The following is a 19,763-nucleotide window of genomic DNA, read 5'->3' as shown; positions in this document are numbered from 1 at the left end:
TGGGCCAGTAGGTCATAGGTGAACCAAAAGGGGTAAGGTGGAGTTGGGAGGCAGGGGGTTGATGGGTGGAAGCAGACATTGAGAGAAAGAAAAGGCAGATGGAGCGAGATGGGCGGGGGGGGGGGGGGGGGGGGGGGGGAGGAAGGTGGAGGCGGCTGCTGGAGGGTGATAAATGGGAGACAATGGCTGCCAGTGCTGGAATCTGATAAATAAGGAAGATGGTGAGAACCATTAGTGGAGAGGTGAAGGACACATGGAACCAAATAGGGGAGGGGATCCAGTGGGTGAAGTGTGTGGGTGGTAGGCAGACAGAACTATGAGGAGGATGGAGCTGAAAGTGGGTGATGGGGGGGAGCTGGAGGGGGCGTATAGGAAAGGGAACAAAAATGAGAGGACCAGAGGTGTCTGGGAAGGCGAGAGAGGGAGAAACACAGGAGATAAGGGTCACTTGAAATCAGAAAATTCACTCTTCACCATTGGGTTGTAGACTACCCAGTGGAATACGAGGTGCTGTTCCCCCAAGGATATATACCTTGATTTTCTTTAATACCACAATATTTCACTGCACTCAATTTCTACTGATTCTTGAGAAGATTTTGGTAACAGTGAGCTGTATTCTACCAGCTCAGGAACCTAGTAACACTGCTTTATACTATACCAGCTCAGGAAATTACTCATACTTCAATCTATTCCACTGAACAAGTTATTGCACTACATTCTGTGTAAATGTTTTAGTAACACTGGATTATATTCCGCCAGGTCAGAATTTTAACAACATAAGACCATATTGCACAGCTGGACCAAAGTGTAAAATCTGATACTAAATTTCACTGATTCATATATAGGCTCCAATAGCACTGCACTATATTCCACCACATCAGGCCTTCAGTAACACTTCCTTATGGTCCACTGTATGAGACTGGGACCTTAACAGCACTTCTCTGTATTTCAGATTGATGATGCTGATGCTGTTGAAGATATTCATTCATTGTTGACCGATGCTCCCACCCCAGCTGGTAAGTCCTTGGGAAGATACCGACATAACTGAGTTCTGCTTGTCTTGGGGAGGGGGATAAAGCATTGTGCTCTTTTTTTTTAATCCTTCTCTAACTTCAACATGATTAGACTTTCTAATATATTTATACATTGGCAGAAATTGAAATGCAGTTAAGTTACCTGCCTGTAATGAATTGAAATAATTGGATTTGTACTTGCTGTCTTTGACTTATGAACTTTCTGAGCTTATTTTACATTGACAGGTTTTTACAGTTGTAATACAGAGGTTATGCCAGGTATCAACAATTGGACATCTGATTTACAGGTAAATCTGCATGGCTTTTGTGCAACTAAGCAACCAGATTATAGTCTAAAGCAAAATTGGGAAATATGGTAGTGGTGGATTAGTAGTTTCAGTACTTTAAATTACTTAAGTATTGTGAGAATATTTTAAGTGGTAAGTCAGCAATCAAGCCTTTCTGAATGGAGTTAAGAAATGAAAAAAGGTTTAAAACTCCAGTGAAAGCTGTGCTATGGACCCTGTGGTAGCAGCTGTGAAGTAGTAGCATGATTAAACACAGCAATTAGACAAAGTTATTTAAAAGGCATGGTGGTTTTAATAGGAAATCTTAACTTGCATATACATTGAGATAAGCATACTAGCTCATGACTAAAATTTGGCTAATTTCTCGTGTGTATTCAGGATATTTTTTAGCTGCATTCTCCTGGAAATAGCTGGGGATTATCCACATTAGATTTAGTAATGAGCCAGATTTACTTAACTGCCCAACAGTGTATAGATATTTATCCAATAATGATTTAAGTAAATCAAATTCGAGGTTATGTTTGAAAGAAAGAGGTGCAAAGCAGCTGGTATAATTCCAGATTTAGATGCTAGCAGGACTTCGTCGTGATGGAGCAGAGAGTGCCTTGGGTAAACTGAACAAATCAGTAAAATGACAGAAAGTGAGTGACAGATGTTCAAAAAAAATTCATGTGATGCAGAGTGAGTTTATATCATAGGAGTACCATTGCCAGAAACAGAAAACCACAGATTACTACAGAGGAAGGTTCAACTCAAAACAATAATCATACAATAAGACAAAAGTTAGCACAGATCCTTGAAATGGGAGAGAGAGAAAGAACAGCAAGAAAGAGGTATGGAAAAACAATAACTAGCAAAGAATATCAAAATCAACACGTGTTCACTTTTTCATGAGGAAAAATAAAATTCTTCAGAAGCACTGTGGGCTTCTGAAAACTGATGACAATGACATTACAAATGTAAGTAAAATGGTCAACCTGTTGGATAATTATTTGGGTCAGTGTTGACAATTATAAAAGAATGGTAGTTGCAGAACATTCTGAGCAAACTAAATTGCATTACTAATGTATATTACAATAAAGTGTAGTAGGTCCCCAGAAGGAGACAATTTCCATCTCAGCAGTGCAAATGTATTAACTATAATCTTCCAATGTTCTCTTGATTTGGGAACAGTTCCTTTTGGATTGGAAAATTATGCAGGTCAATCTGATATTTTTGAAAATGTTAAGAGTATGGCTAGGCCAGTTGATTACTTTAGTCAATGCTCACACCCACAATGTTAATCGTGGGGGTGGGGTGGGGAAACACAGTGATAGTAACGCAGTTGAATATCAAAGGAAAGTACTTAGGCTGTCTCTTGTTGGAAAAGGTGATTAGCTAGCACATGGGGCGGCACAGTAGCGTAGCGGTTAGCGTGACGCTATTACAGCGCCAGCGATCGGGATTCAATTCCCATCGCTGTCTGTAAGGAGTTTGAGAGTTCTCCTCGTGTGTCTGGGTGGGTTTCCTCCCACGTTCCAAAGACGTCTGGGTAGGTTAACATGGGTTTAAATGGGCGGCGCGGACTCGTTGGGCCAGAAGGGCCTGTTACCATGCTGTAACTAAAGTTTTTGAAAAATATTGTTGTCCGGGAGACTGGGAGTGTATATGGAGGGAGAGGCTGAGAAAGGATGGGAGGTCCGTGAAGGATGAAGAATTGACATGGAGGTTTAAACGACCAATCTGCCAGAGGTGTGGGAGAACTCCCCAAGGTATGATTTAATAACAAGTTACACCACCACTGTGAAAGCCTAGTAGAAAGTATGGTGATGCAGGAAAGCACTGTGTTTGGGCAAGATGCCATAGTCCAATAGCCAGGTTTGTGACAAAGAAGGGTTTTTGACATTGATGCAGTCATCTACAATAAGTTATTGGACAACAAGGGCATTGCTCACAAGCAAACAGACATTCTGGATGAATTGCAAGAAAGGCACTTATAACTGATCAACAGACAAGCTACTGGAGGAACTCTGAGTTGAGCAGCATCAGTGGGGGTGGAGGGGGGTGGGGTTGGGGGAAGGGGTGGTGGTGGAAGGAATTGTTGACATTACAGGTTCATATGTAGGGTTTTGACCCATAATGTTTCAAACCTGGAACAATGGAAGAGAAGTAAATAAGTAATGAAGAGTTGAGTTAAGGATTGGTAATCAAAGTTGTTGAAGGATGTGTAGCAAAGACACCTGGAATAGTGTTTTTGCTTTAAGTGATAGTAATTCAGTAAATGATGGGGCTGTGAGGGTTAAAGTCTGTGTATTACCTGGAAGGCACAGGACAGCTTCATGGATTTATGTACATGTGTGTTACATTTTGAGCAGTTGGTACCTGCTTTCTGTGGGTGCAGGATATTAGTTTATGTATTTTGAAACAAAAAGCAATAACTCTCAACTAGAAAAGAAATCCTAGTAAAGGTTTTCTCTTGTGTGTGTGACCTGTGAAACTTGTGTCATGATTTTATCTAATAACGCCTGTTATTTCTGGTTAATTTTTCATCAAATCAATTTTTCCTTTCTATTTGTTTCATCTCATTCCTTATAATTCATTATTCTTTAGAATTAATTATAAAGAATATAATTCTTTATAACTCAAATGCCATTACCCCAGTAATGCAAGTTTATCTAATCCCATCTATTGCTTGGGTTGACTCTTGTTCCTCAGATTGTAGCTGATTAGATGTTATAGAAAGATGAATATATTTTAACCACTTAATGCAATATTACAGAACTTGCCAATTAAATACCTTGAAATTATAATTGTAGGAAAGTACATTGTAGCATGTCAGAAGACTGAATACTACTCCAGAAGAGGTTCTAGTACATTATGCCATGTAAAGTCATTTTGTAACTTTTTTTTTTGCATGAATTGAACGATATCAAGTCACAAAGTCATCATTTATCTTTAAAGTTTTAAATATTGACATTGTTGAAAGAGAGCAGGATTTTTATAGAGTAAAATTTGGTATTAAGAAGAAAGTATAAAATATAATTAAACAGATCCCTGGTTTTTTCACCACCCATAACTGCAGTTCTGACCTTTCATTTCTTATATTGTTATTTTTGAAAGGGAGATCTATTTGACGCTTGTAATGCCTGGACAGTAATTGCTACAGCACATGTTAAAATTCTTGTGTTGAAAGTAACTGTTTACTATTTGTATTTTTATCAAATTCATTCTTGTTTCAAATAGTCAATGGATGAGAGTGGTCCATTCTAAGCACATTTATCACCTTGGCAGGCATGTACTCAACCCTGGTTACAATGGGTTATTCAGAAAGTTGACTAACCACATCATAACAAAATAATATTTATAATTTGGTATTTACAGCCCTCAAAGGAATGTACCTGCTACTGACTAATGCACTTCCCCTTCCCTTTCCTCTTCAGATGTTCACTTCTGTGCGAGTGTTCCGGCTGAACAATGTTACCAGTCTCACATCACAGGGACTTAATAAAGCCTTTAGTGATCTTTGTGAAAACCTACTGAAGGTAAGAGGCTGAAATACAACAACTTGCATCTGATAGCACGATTTGAACTAGTGAATTTCTCTGAGATGACAACAGAAACAAACACACAACTACTTTTTATTGGAATTCGTATTTGCAACTGCTCCTCACCTTTTGTAATTTTCTCCAGAGCTCTTGAATTCTCTATTCTTATTGTTATCTCTTGTGCATTTTCTCCCTCCCTTTACTCCGTAAGTGACAGCTGTGCCTTCAGCTGTCTAACCCCCATATTGTGGAATCCCATCTCCAAGCTGCTTGAATTAAATTTGCACTGGTATAATGCTGAAAAGCAGTATTGCATGCAATTGAATATCTAGGCGCATGTCTTGTAGGGTGAATCTTAAAGCTGCTATAGAATAGAAGCTCTTCTGAAAACAGTAACACCAAGTCCTCTTTTCTTTAATTGAAAACTATTAATTATTGATAGAGGATGGAAGATTAATATTCAATTTGGAAAATCTTTGCAGCTGAAATATTAAAACTTTTGGTTTCTATGTGCTAAAGGTATAGTTAGCACTTGGTTCATTGTATACTGGATTGACATGCCTGAAGAGGTCACAGTGAAAGTTACCAGAGTATATTTTCCCCTTTATCCTTGATTGTTTTACTGTCTCCCACAGATTTTGGGATTGGGTGGTGGTACAGGGTAGTGAGGGAGGAAGTGTTGGTCATCATAGTGTTGGGCAGGCTTGATGGAGCTGATGGTCTTTTCTTCAGCATTAATTTTATGTACCGGCCATCTCCAGGCAACAAACAGGTTCTGTTTTTACAGACGTCCTTGTCGATTTTGTTCATTGGTCTGAAAATACACAAAAATCAGTTGATATTGTAACCATACCTCCACAGTATTGTAATGAATGGCATCAAAAACACACAACTGATATGAAAGAACGATTACTAAAAGTGGGGAGATGGAGGAAACTAGTTCTGCTGTTAGTAAGAATGAACTTGTGTATGTATGTCAGACTGTTGAATTTAGTAATAGCTCATTCATATCTATGGGTGTCCATAAGTTGGCTGTTTATAACCTGGGGACAGCCTGTGTTCTTACGAAGAAGAATGTATTTACAGAAGTTGGATTTGTATTGTTTGGAAGGCTTCTGTAAACGTATTCACTTTGACCACAGATTAGCCTTATGAGATGCCAACCAGTGTATTCATTTGTCCTTCCGTGCCAGAATGCAATTTTGGTGCTGTAAAGTGTACTGATTCTTTAAGCATTAGTAATTATTTCTATATGACTGTTGGTATGGTTCTGTCTCTCATACCTAACCAATTTTCCATTATTCCCCAGACTCTGTATTTTAAACTGCGGTCCATGGTACCTTGCTGTCTATGTCATGTGAATTTCAATGTTGCATTACCAGAGGATGAATTAATCCAGGTATATACGTACAAAACATAACATTTACAACAGTATTTAATGATCCAAACATCTGCAGTATGGATTTCAGTTCTTACTTATGCATTTTTGCAGGTTGCAGTTACAGCTGTTGCAATAACATATGATAAGGACCAAGCTCAATATGTCAAGGTTTGCACAGACAAGACTCTCCTAAGAGGTAAGCTGATTAAAAGATAATATTTGTTGTTAAGTGCTGTTGAAAATAGCCAGATTGATTGCTCATGATGTCTAAAATCACCTGGAAACTGTTGAACATTGTTGTTTTGTGCACCATAAAATTATTGTCTGGCGTACTCTCAAATCATCCACATGAGGAAGTGCAGTGGTGAACTTTTAACCAACCATTCATTTAAAATTGCTCCTTCACTAAAGACCTAGATGTGACTGGGCAGCTTCAGCTTCCACCCAGATGTATCCAAACTGCTGACACCCACTACAGTCAGTATGAGCATCAACCAAGGTAGTTGACAATGGGGGAGATGGAAAGAGATCCAAAATGTTGAGTCTGCCTTTGACTGTTACTTGGAAGACATTTTCTAATCAGTAACAGACACACATTTCAAAAGGTACTTGGAAAATGTGACATGTTGTATACTTTAGCAAAATTGAAATCAATTACATTAAAGGACTACTGGTGGTATTGATATAAAATTGAGAGACGGTGTTATTTTACAGACGGAAGGGAAGTCTATAGTGATCGCTCAAATGTCAGTATTAGGACCACATCCTTTTTGACACATTCTTGACCATAATTCCAAATTTTCTAGTAACCAGTCAAGTTGGAAATTTAGAACACATTGAAGAGGATAATGACAGATTTCTAGAGGGTATGGACAAACTGCTGAAATGGACACAAATGTAGCAGATGTTGTTTAACACACGTGATGTGGTGCATTTTGGTGGGAAGACCAAATGAATTGTACAATTTTAAATGATGTGCAAGGCCAGACAGGCTTGCTGGTGCATGCACACAGATCTTTACAGGCAAAAGGAAATATTGAGAAGTTGTTTCAAAGCAAAAGCACACATGATTGGGTACTTTTGTACTCTGTGTCTTTATAAACTGAAGCAGAGTGAGGATGAAAGCAGAAAGTAAACTGAAGCAGAGTGAGTAAGGGTGCTATACTAAGTCTGAGTTATACACCACCGAAACAGACACTTCGGCCCACTGAATACATGCCAACCATCAGGCATCCATTCATGCTAATCCCATTTTATTCTCCCCACGTTCCCTCCAAAGGAATAGATAGAGTGGACAGCCAGTGCCTCTTTCCCAGGGCACCAATGCTCAATACAGGAGGGAATGTCTTTAAAGTAATGGGTGGGAAGTTCAAGGGAGATATCAGAGGGTTTTTTTTTACCCAGAGAGTGGTTGGGGCATGGAATGCGCTGCCTGGGGTGGTGGTGGAGGCAGGTACATTGGACAAATTCAAGAGATTGCTAGATAAGCATTTGGAGGAATTTAAAATAGAGGAGGAATATGTGGGAGGAAGGGGTTAGATAGTCTTGGGCAAGGTTTAAAGGTCGGCACAACATTGTGGGCCAAAGGGCCTGTATTGTGCTGTACTATTCTATGATTCTATAAAATTCCACCCCCCCCGCCACTTCTCAGATTCTATCATGCACCTATACGGCAGGAGCAACTTGCAGTTGCCAGTTAACCTACCAAGATGCACATCTGTTCGGCATGGGAGGAATCAGGAAAACCCATGTTATCACAGGGAGACGATGCAAACTCCACACCGACAGCAATGGAAATCCGAATCGAACCCATGTCGCTGCAGCTCTAGTAGCTGCACTATTGCATCTCCACTTTAGGCTTCGGCTGTGTTTCGTTCCGGACAGTACTCTTTGGGATGGATCCAAAAGTCTAGCGGAGTGCAGAAAGGATTTAGTGAATTGACGTTATGGGGGAAGCTGGGGTTGTTCTTTTGTAAGACAAAATTAAAGGAAGATTGAAGAAATGTTCCCAATTATGAATGTTTCAAATAGAGCAAATAAGTAGAAATGAGTGCACAGTGGCTCCAGTGTGTGTTGTATACAAAATGCACTGCAGTTGCTCACCTAGACTAATCTGACAACATCTCCCAAACCTGCGCCACTATCACCAAGAAAGACGTGGGCTTCCAGCACATGGGAATACCACCCCCTGTGGGTTCCCCTCCAAGTCGCACACCTTACTGACTTGGAAAAATATTAACGTTCGCTGGTTATTAACGTTGGGGTCTAAATCCTGGAACTTCCCAACAGCAAGTTAAGAATGCCTTCACCAGAAGGGCTACAGTGGTTCAAAAGGCAGCTCATCACTGTCATCTCAAGGGAATTATGGATGGGCAATAAATGCTGGCTTTGTCAGTGGAGCCCAGATCTCTGAAAAATGAATAAATATAAACAGTTTGGAGCTGGATTTCCTGTGTAAGAAGGCAGGGGTTTAATGTAATTGGCAACAGAAGCAAAGGCAAGGAGAAATATTTTTACAAAGTTGTGCAGAATCCACTATCTGAAAGGATGATGGAAGCAGATATTAGTTGTTAAGACTGTTGGATAAATACTTAAAATGGAAGAATTTGCAGAGCTTTGGTGAGAGGGAAGGCAATTCAATCGCTGCTTGGGAAAAGTCTGCACAGGCCCATTAGACCAGGTGGTCTGTGGTTCCATGGCATCTTCTTGTAGATGATATGGAACTACTCACAACAGAAAATATTCCTTCTGCATTTTGCTATCCCTCAAATGTTCATGCTGAATATAATTAATTGCTGCTTTTCCATCATGGTGTGAAGCTTCTGCTGAGAATGAAGAACAACTCCAGTTTACTTTGGAACTCTGCATGGAATCACAGTCCACTCAATCAGCTGTACTTTTCTCTCCCAGTAAGGCTGCAGGTAAGGCAGTGTGCCAGATATGGTCACTTAAACATTAAAATTGCATCTCTTTTTCACCTGCATGTTGAAGACCTGCAACATCAGTTCACAGGACTCTACTTCAATGTCTAATGACATTAGAAACTTTCTTGAGGTGTCTAATTGTTGAAGCTGCAAAAGCCTGTTAAAATTTCAGGTTTGGTCCCCATCTTGGCAGACATTTGCTCTAAAGTCATGCCCAGCAGATCAGAATAGAAACCAGGGAAGGTGAAGAAAGAGTTGTTCTTCTTGGGTAAGAAAAAAATTAAAGGGAGATAGAAGAATTGTCCCCAGTTATGAATTTATTTAATGGAGCAAATATGGAGAATCTGTGCACAATGTGTGTTATATACAAAATGCACTGCTCACCTAGACTAATCTGACAGCATCTCCCAAACCTGCAACCACTATCTCTAAGAAAGACACGGGCTTCCAGCACATGAGAATACCACCCCCTGTAGGTTCCCCTCCAAGTCCCACATCTTCCTGACATGGAAATATATCGCTGTTCCTTTGTTAGATCTAAATATTAGTGAAAATAATTCCTCTCAGTAATTCAGTATTCAGTCAGATGGTGATGTCCGTAGATTGCAACATACCAGACACCTTGTCATAATGACTTTTTTTTGTCGAAGGAACACTTAGAAATTGGATTACATTGCACTTTCTTTTGAAGCCATTATGCAACTGAAAAATGACAATCCAGAGTAGATTGATTTCTAAATTGAATTCCCACACTCAGAAAATTCAACCAGATACTTCTGTCATCAGCTCCCTTGGGACTCTGACATGATTTCTGCATTAGGGGCACGCGTGATGTGTGTATTCTTCAAACAACACTCTTTTTGGAGCATTGCGGGGAAGCTAGACTATGTCATCCTCAGGACATCTTCCAACAATCCTGGGATAATGTGATCTTATTCCGTTAGTGCCAATGTGCCAGGCGTGTTCCATAAGTCCTCTCTCCATCTACTGCCTCATGCCCCACCTCCCTGAACCCTCTGATTTGTGCACCGCCTGACCCTGCATCTCCAGGCACTCCCACACCTTTGCTCCACCCCACTCCTCCTCTGTGCTTGCTGCTGCTTATGCTCGAATATGCCAGCCTTCCTGATCTCTCTAATCCCAACTCTCCCCTCCTCCGACTTGATTGCTGATTTTTTCTAACTCCACCTCTTGAGAGGACAACCAAAATAGTTCTTGTCCCACCACAGCTTTTCCAGTATGGCGCACATCATAGGGTGCACTTTAATTTCCAGGCAAAAAAAACATTTCTTGATTTTGAAAATGCATTTCTGCTTGCAGATACATAAGTAGTGGATGGTTGAACTTTATTAATGTAAGCTTGTGTGCAGCTTTCAGTTCTAAACTTGCATTCTGATATACTGAATATTGTTTGAGCTAATAACTGTTCAATCTTTTACTGCAAACCTCATCCATTTAAAAGATTATCTTAATTTGTGCACATCAAATAATTCTATATGAGATTTGAAACCATGACTGAATTTGACTGTTCTGCATATTCAATGCATTTGGTGGCATTTTTATAATACAATTTTATAATAAATTACCAAGCTATTTGAACCAAGAATCCAAATCTATGTAACTGGTTTTTCCATATGCATCACTTAAACAACCTAGGAATCAGTGAAAATAATTATTGCAAACCATCTCCATAAAGTTGTTCATGCAGTGGAATTCAGATTAATGTTCTTTGAAAAATACCAGTAGTCATGTGAAAGGAAATATTCTCTGTAACTGTTTAAAGAAATTTTCTACTAAATACAAGTGTTTTGCAGAACAGTATTGTGCCATAGTAACATTAGCAGAGAGTAGATATGAGGCCAGTCTCTGCAGGTTCCTTGTATTTAAAAAAAACTGAATAAGCAAAGTCTTGCATATTGGTTTGTATCAAAATATTACAAAACATTTTAAACCAATTATTACAACTCTAACTCATAAACAGCAGGACATATTGAACAATGAAAAAGCATCAGCTTTGATCAGTTTGTGGTTAAGATATTGCCTTTATGAGGTAGATTGAGAATGTTATTATTTAGGAATGCTTCCTTTGTATCTTTTTCTCCTGTTTAAATCTTTGGTTTCATTGTAAAAAAAAGAAATATAGAAATACTACGTAGGCTGTGGCTTGAGGAACTAGTGACTGCCTTAATGTTGTATATGATATTTATTTCTTATGGTGTGCTAGAATTTTGGTGATCCCGTATTTATTCATAAAATCATCTTCTTAGGCATTTCGGAAAGTGGCAATTTGCAGGCAGTCTCTCCAGCAGTACAAAGGGGTAAGTAAACCAGGCTATTAACTGAGCTGAAATCCGGGGGTCTTTGTTCTCTTTTCATGACCCTTTGTGCAGTGATGATTGGCTCATCAGAGGAACATTGCAATGGGCAATAGATGTCATCCATTTTTCTTTTTCTTTTCTGTGTGTGTTTTAGCCACCTCAGTTGATTACAGTTCCTTTGCAGACAGATGCAGCAGCTGGATAGAGTTCATTAAGCAGAAAGCTCAGACCATAAGGCGTGGATCAATTAAAACAAGTAGGCGGAAGTTATAGCTTATCATGGTGATAATAATCTGAGCCATGCCTATGATCCCCGTTGGTGAAGGATGGACTATCCTACCCAGCAATGGCAATGCAATCAATGGCACATGCAATTTGAGTGTGAAAGCTGCATCTTTGTCCAGAGAATGTTTAACAGAAATTGGTTAACGTTGGACAGCTTTAACCTTGAGATGAACATGATAAAAACTGCATTCTGCTTAAAAAAAAAGTAACATCTTTCACACTCTTAATCAAAATCTCCCTTCAGCAAAGAAATGTCTTCCTTGATTTCTTTTTGTATTGAGGTATCGCCAATGCAGCCATCGCTATTAAAATGCTCCTTTTGGGGAGGGGTGTTGGGGGGTGGGGTGGGGGGGGTGGGGTTGGAGGGGGAGGAAGAAACTACTCTTTTGAAGGAATGCCACTATCTTTGAAAAATCCCCTTCCAGCTGTTTATGCCTCTTTTTTTGCATGTTCTGCATGACCACCTACTCTTTAATGCAGCTCATGCCTGCTCCGTCACTGAGCTTCAGACGCTGAAAATATCACTGCAGTTGCTCTGAACTGTCTGATTTTTCTTTTTAAAAAAAACACATCTAAACAAATTTAGTCTTTCAATACTAATTGCATTCTACTTTTATTTTCTGTCTCTTTCTACCCTTGTAGTTGCTTCACTTGACAAAGCGAGCCCACTGGCTGAAGCCCACACACGTCATCGCTCCCCGATATCATGCACAACCTCCACAGTCACTGTTGTGGAAATGACCCCTCTCTCTTTCATTCCTGGTGCAAAAATAACCAAATATCTTGGAATCATCAACATGTTCTTCATTCGGGAAACCACATCACTGCGTGAGGTGAGCAACAAATCTGTGGCCAGGATCTGTAGAGAGATTAGCATGAAGCCGTGCATCATGTTGCAAAATAAGGGAAGACTGCTTGAAACATGCTTTGTATTTATAACGTGGAATTTTGCATAAAATTTAATGGCGGCAGCTTGCCTACATTTCCTTGGTATAAAGTGCAGGGATTGCATGTGGGTATGTGATAATTTAATAATGTTTAACTTATTGTGGGGGGAAAAAATACAAAACCCTTCCTTCAACAGTTTCTGCTTTCAAATGTTACTTTAAGATCAGAGCTTTATTGGATGAGTTGGTTTTTGTGACGTGACTGATATTTCTCGACGTGCAAGGCCATGTGCATCAATCGATTTTCTTTAAGCAGTGGTCATGTATATATAGAACTAAAGGTTTCTATAGCATGTGGAAAAAATGCATAGGATGGGTTTAAAAAAAACCTGCACTTGCCAAAAACTATTATTTGAAAAATTACACTTGTTTATGCTGATTATTGGTATTTTTGTAAGTGAAATGTTCGAAGTAATAAAAATAACCTGATAGCCCAAGAAGAGGATCAAAGACCTCCTGAACTCTCCTGTCACTCCCCTTATCTTTTCTTTTTTTTCTACACCCCGCCCCCTTTTTTCTCCACCCCTCTTTCCCTCTGATTTTGAAGCATGGTTTCAAAACTGAGGACATAAGTATTCTGGTGTAGAATTTGCAAGTGCCCAGTATACAGGCACAAGTAATTAGATAAGCCAACAAAATGTTATTGTATATTGCAAAGAGCATTGAATACAAGAGTAGGGATGTTACATTTTAGTCATGTGGGCTATTTCTGAGTTCAGAGCTGGTCTACTGCATGCAGTGTTGGACTCATTTGTAAAGAAGTATGTTAATGCATTGGGAGCAATTCAGAGAAGGTGAACTAGAGTAATACCTGGAATAGGCACATTGTCATACAAGGATAGGTTGGACAAGCTAAGCTTATCTACTGCAGCTTAGAAGAGCGAGAAGGCTCCTGCCTGAAGCATACAAGATCCTGAGGAGTCTTGACAGGGGGGATATGAAATGTATGTTCCTTCTAGTAGGAGAACAAAGTCGTCCTTTTAAGACTGATGAGGAAAAAAATGTCTCTGTGTTGCAAGTGTTCAGAACTGTCTTCCTCAAAGGATGGTGGCAGCAGAATCTATTTAATATTTTTATGGCAGAGGAAGATAAATTCTTGATGAGCAAGGGAGTGCCAGGTCAGACTGGAATGTGGAGTTGAAGTTAGTTAGGTCAGGTGTGATCTTATCTAATGGTGGAGCAGGCTTTTGGGACCCAGTGACTTAGCCCTGCTACTATTTTGTTTGTTAACACTGGTGAAATACTCAAAGTTGATCTTTAGCTGTAAGCCTGTTGGTACAACATTAACTCAGCTGCCTCCTAGCCACAGGGATCAGGGTTCAATCCAGCCCTCAGGTGCTGTCTACATGGAAATTTTCAGATTCTCCCTCTGCCCAGTGCTCTGGTTTCCTTCCCACTCCCAAAGGTAGTTTAGTTGGCTTCTGTAACTTGCCCATTAGTATTGATAAGTGGCAAAGGGGAGCTGTCAGGATGTTAGAGAATAAGTTGCAGAGCTGCATGGAAAATGAGGAGTGGGGAAATGGGATTGCTCTGCTGGGAGCTGGTATGGACCCGAAGGACCAAATGGCCTCCTGTGTTGTACTAAGCAACTAACTAACTAACTAAAAACCACCAAGTTCTGGAGCAACACAAACTGTTTTGACGTGTGGTGATCATTTGGGGTTATAAGTACCACCTATTGAGAAGTTGAAAGCAGAAAACAATTGGTCTGTGATGCTAGAGAAGGTGCTGTGGCTCCTTGGCACGTGTGATCTTCCTGAGTCTGCATTTGGTTTTTGACATGGTGAGCTGAACCTGTTGCCTTTAGGGTGTCTGCAACTGATTTTGTCAGCTGCAAACAACACAATCTGCATTTATATTAATCTTTTTTAATGTAGGAAAATGTCTCAGTAACTTGCAGAACTAGGAGAGGGAGGTAGACGAATGGAGGTACACCTACAGGTAGGAGGATGGGGAGATATAGATAAACAGATGAATGAATCTGATAAGTAGAAACAGTTTGGCAGATGGATGAAAATAAATGAATTATGGATGTAGATAGTAATATGATAAAGGTCTAAAACCTTGAGCATTTTTGTTTGCTATTTTGAACCCAGTTAGGTGTTTCACATTATCCATGAGACCTAAAGAAGCAAATTGTTATTTAACTATGCCCATCAACTTTAAGGTGATATTGCATATTGGGAGGAAGGCAATATTGGCAGAAACCCAGGAACAAATTTTCTGCTCTAGTAATAAGGGAATGTGCTTTCTCTCAAATTGTTCACTTTACACCTTTCCAGTTATGAGGTCTCTCTTTGCATGCCAGCTGTTTCATGTAGCCCATTTACAATATCTAAAAGAAAATCCCAATGGGGCCAAACCAAGTGGGGGGGGGGGGGGGGTTGCTGGGGGCTGGGAAATTAGCAAACATGACTGAAATCTTGGCTGAAGAAGTGGGGTTTTGAGAAGGAATGTAGTGAAGAAGTTGGAAGAATTGTCAGAATAAGACCAATTAAGTGCAAAATTAAAGAAAACCTCCAATTTATATTTATCACTTGCCAGTGTTTTTTGTGGTGATGGGAGTGTGTTGTAAACTTAAAAGGATGGCATTAGACTTCAGGGTCTGGGTTTAAAATCTGGTTGGATTGTTTTGTCCTCTGTGAAATGAGTTTGGAAATTAAATGTGTACCTTTTGATGCTCTACAGCTCAAATGTGTGGCTGGCTACTCCAGGTTCCACTCATTAAGCTTCTACAGAAATGTCTGCAAATAGAATGTGAAGGTTATTTGCAGCAAGGTGCTTGAGAAATGATCACTGGCATTGGCCAAGCTATAGTTCAACGTACAACCAATGTCATTGGTGATTGAAGTTAGTTATTGTTGTAAAGCAGGAAATTCATCAACCAACTTGCAGACTCCCCAAAGTACAAGTAATAATGTGATAAAGACCAAGCAATCAGTTTTAATGATGCTAATTGAATTTGAAGGTGATTGGAGCTACCCTGCTATGTTTCTAGTTGTGTTATGCAAGATTGTATGTCCATTAAGAAAACAGATGAGACTTGAGTTTTGTGTTTCATTTCAGTTGACAGTACCTCCTGGGAGTGAAGCATTCCTCCTGTACTGCACTGGAATGTCAGCTGTAATCTTTATTTCATTTCTTCAGGCTAGGATTTGAACTCTCAACTTTCTGACCCGGAGACAAGAATGGCTTCAGTGAGTTGCACCTAAAGGCAAACGTATGTGCAAGGCCAGCTGTTTGCAACATTCTCAGTGCAGTAGAGGAGCATCAAGGTTTCTGCCGAGAGCATGATTGACTAAGATAACAATGTTTGGAGTATATTATGGGAAGTTCTCCAATTCCATTACCTAGGAGAGAAGACTAGCAAAGTGGAATGATTTCCTTTACCTCTGTGTATCATAAAGGAAGTTGCATTAAGCCAAGAATAGGAGATTTTACCCATTTCCTTATGTACAAAAATTGTCTAAAATTGAGCTTTTTTTCAAATAAATGGAGGTAAAAGGCATCCATTTTCAAAATATGAGACATTTTGCTGAAATTCATTTTATTTCTTTTGAAGTATGAACATGCTTAAGGATTACAGTGTTAAATTCCTTGTGCTCGAACATGGTTTATAATTCCATGCTCCAGATAACTTTATTAAGCAGTGGGACTGAAAGGCAGCTATGCCACAACGTGTAACGAAAATATTAATTTTGTGAGTGTTTTCATTTCTCTTAGGAAGGAGGAGTTAGTGGGTTCCTTCATGCTTTTATTGCGGAAGTGTTCGCTATGGTGAGGGCCCATGTTGCTGCTCTGGGTGGAAATGCAGTCGTGTCTTACATCATGAAGCAGTGTGTGTTTATGGAAAATCCCAACAAAAATCAGGTTTGTACTTGATGTTGGAAAAATCGTGTGCCTGTTTTATAGTAATCCTAAGCATTTCTTCTGATTTGTTTATAAAACACCTACAATTAAGCCATGACTGATTAAACAAATGTTGCTTACTCCTCCTTGCCCTCAAAAGGTACTGGGCTCCCTGGCCTAAAAATTGGCTCACTATGTGTGATGTCTTTGTGCACCATTTGATCCATTTTCAACAAGAAATAAAATGATAGTGTAAATAGGTAACTTTGTGCAGGTTGCACGAAGACCAGAATTTTTGTTCCGTACCCTGCTGCTGATGCAGTAATGCACCATGGGCAAAGAACAAGCATTCCAGTGTCCAATGCATGCTTGTCTGATGCTTCATAATTTTCTAGCCTGGCCCACAGTCCACTTCTGCAGAAGCTGGATATCACAGCACATGTGAAGGATCCTTCTGTGTGGTTTAAGGGAAATCTAGATGAGTGCATTTCAGGCAAGCACTGGGAACATGACTCTGGTAGATTGCCTTGTAGATCAGCAATTACTTGGCTTTCCTTGGATCCCCACCCTTCCAAAGCTTGCTAACCCTGTCAGCTTACCTGCCCACCTACAGACTGCCCACTGCACACTAATGGCTACCAATCACCATGCACCTCCTCAGCACACACCCCCCCCAATAGCCAACCTCTTCTCCTACCTTCTATCAATTACATCCCCTAATCTTTCTTACCCCCTCCTCCTGTACCGAAGCTACTTCACACTCCTGCCTCTGGTACTTTTGAGGCTATCTCATGACCAGTAATACTAACATCAAATGCCAAGGCTATCCCACTCCCAATAACCAGACTACCAAAACTACTTTGGCTAGTAATCCAGCCCTTCCACCAACTACCAAGGCCAACACCCTGACTTGCAATCCTACTCTGTCCTGTCTTCTAATCCCTCATCTACCAAAAAAAAGACACATCTTATTTCCCACTATCATGTGCTCTCACTCACACACTTTTGCTCTCGGACTCTGTCATTTCCATATCACTTGCATTCCTTTAATAAAAGCAGAAAATGCTGTGAAATACTCAGCAGGTCAGGCAGTGTCTGCGGAAAAAGAAACGAGTCATGTATCAAGTCTGAGACCCTTTATCAGAGCTGAGGAAGAGAATGCAACTTGGAGAAGGTGAGGGAGGGCAGTGGGTGAAACAGAGGAAGTTCTCCGATAGGGTGAAATGTGGCCCAGCAGATTAGAACTTGCAATGAAAGAGGGGAAAGGCAGACAAACGTGACTGGTCCTGATACAAACGGAAAGAAAGAGCCAGTTACCTAAAGCAACACAAAAAGCGCTGGAGGAACTCATTGGGTCAGGCAGCATCTATGGAGGGAAATGGACAGTCGATGTTTCATCTGGGTAGTCGTTGTTCACTCTTTTAACCCCTATCGATCCCCAGGCAGCCAACCTTCACCCAAGCTCAGGAATTGAGACCGATTGCTGGCCTTCACCCAACCAACCCACCCACCACTCCCTGCCTATCTTTCTCCATGGCTTCCCACTGATGCCTAGTTTTCTCCTTGTACTTCACACCGTTGAAGTGCTTTAAGTGAGCAAGCCCTGTTTAGAAACAGGAGATGCAGAATTTTCAAGTAGTAAGTCCTTTAGAATCGTGGAGTTGTACAGCATGGAAACTGGCCCTTTGGCCCAACTTGTCCATGCCGGCCAAGATGTCTACCTGGGCTAGTCCCATTTGCCTGCATTGGGCCCATATCCCTCTAAACCTTTCCTATCCAAGTACCTGTCTAAATGTCTTTTAAACATTGTAACTGTACCTATCTCTACCACTTCCTCTGTCAGCTCATTCAATATATCCACCATCCTTGGTGTGAAAAACTTGCCCCTCATATCCCCTTTAAATATTTCCCCTCTCACCTTAAAGCAGTTTCCTTCACTCCAGGGAAAACAGACCCAGTCTATCTAATCTCTCCTTATAACTCAAGTCTTCCAGTCCAGCCAACATCCTTGTGAACATTTTCTGCACCCTTTCTCGCTTAATCACATCCTTCCTCTAGCATGATGATCAGAACCGTACACAGTATTCAAAGTATAACCCAATCAATGTTTTGTACAACTGTACCATCCCAACTCTTGTACACAATGCATGGCTGACAAAGGCAAGTGTGCCAGACACTGCTTTTGCAACTCTGTCTACCCTTGTCACCACTTTCAGGGAACTATGTATGTACCCTGAGGTCTCTCTGTTCCATGACACCTCCCCTGCCATTCATTGTGTACGTCTTGCCCTGGTTTAACTTCCCAAAGTGCATCATTTAGCACTTGTCTGAGTTAAATTCTATTTATGCAAAGCATTCATTGGTCTGTCTCAAACCAAAAGAGTAACATTTTATTCAAGGCACCAATCAACTCCCAGCTTTTTTCTTTTTATAACTGGTTTACTTTCTCAGCTGTGGAACGTAGTTGATGTGATAATGCATTTGCATATAAGGAAGACCGGATGGTGATAGAATGAAGACACTCTTGTTTAGATCAAGAGTACACTCCATGGACATCCTATCCCTATGTGTTTAATGAGCTAGGTGGCGGGGATGCAGAGAGGATTTGGGGGGGCATGGATAGGCTGAGTGATTGGACAAGGACATAATGGATGGAGAACAATTTGGGAAAAATGGGATGTTATCCCCTTTGGTAGGAAAAAAATAAAAAGGTGGCTATTCTCTCAATGTATAAGAGATTGATAGGTGTTGGTGTCCAAAAGTACCTGGGCGTCCTTGCATTTAGGAAGGCAAATGTTATATTGGCTATTATTGGAAGAAGATTTGAGCACTCGTGAGCAAAAACATCTTGCCTTAATTGTATAGACCCCTGATGAGATTATGTCTGGAATATTGTGTACATCTCCCTATCAAAGGAAGGATATACTTGTGAAAGAAGAAGTGAAGCCGAAATGATTCCTGGTGGGTTTGTCATACAGGAAGAGATCAAGCAGACAGGCCCATAATTTCTCGAGTTTAGGAGAATGAGAGGCGATGACACCAAATCATCAAAGTTTCAAGGGGCTTGACAGAGTAGGCGTGGAGTTGCTGTTTCCCTTGATTGTGATGTGTAGCACCAGGTGTCAGTCTCAGAAATGAGAAATTTCTTCAACCAGCGGGACGTGAGTCTTTTAGAATTTTTTTACCCAAGAGGCTCAATTGCTGAGTATATTCA

At 40.4% G+C, this 19,763-nt stretch overlaps 1 protein-coding gene across 9 annotated transcripts in view; it reads left to right on the top strand.

Moving 5' to 3' along the window:
• The window catches only part of c2cd5 (C2 calcium dependent domain containing 5), a 95,776-nt gene that overhangs the window by 72,982 nt on the left and 3,031 nt on the right, over positions 1 to 19,763 (top strand). For 6 of the 9 annotated variants that reach the window (XM_052033484.1, XM_052033483.1, XM_052033480.1 and 3 more), the window contains 10 exons: positions 953 to 1,016; positions 1,260 to 1,321; positions 4,741 to 4,842; positions 6,155 to 6,244; positions 6,338 to 6,422; positions 9,046 to 9,147; positions 11,418 to 11,468; positions 11,623 to 11,724; positions 12,396 to 12,586; positions 16,424 to 16,570. In XM_052033484.1, coding sequence (XP_051889444.1) covers positions 953 to 1,016; positions 1,260 to 1,321; positions 4,741 to 4,842; positions 6,155 to 6,244; positions 6,338 to 6,422; positions 9,046 to 9,147; positions 11,418 to 11,468; positions 11,623 to 11,724; positions 12,396 to 12,586; positions 16,424 to 16,570 — 996 coding nt within the window. The remainder of the gene's footprint in view (positions 1 to 952; positions 1,017 to 1,259; positions 1,322 to 4,740; positions 4,843 to 6,154; positions 6,245 to 6,337; positions 6,423 to 9,045; positions 9,148 to 11,417; positions 11,469 to 11,622; positions 11,725 to 12,395; positions 12,587 to 16,423; positions 16,571 to 19,763) is intronic. The other 3 variants (XM_052033487.1, XM_052033485.1, XM_052033482.1) reach the window with 2 other exon arrangements.

The sequence above is a fragment of the Pristis pectinata genome, chromosome 19 (assembly GCF_009764475.1).
Source record: "Pristis pectinata isolate sPriPec2 chromosome 19, sPriPec2.1.pri, whole genome shotgun sequence".
Taxonomy (NCBI): domain Eukaryota; kingdom Metazoa; phylum Chordata; class Chondrichthyes; order Rhinopristiformes; family Pristidae; genus Pristis; species Pristis pectinata.
The sequence above is the reverse complement of the archived record's forward strand: the minus strand, read 5'-3'. Positions and strand labels throughout refer to the sequence as shown.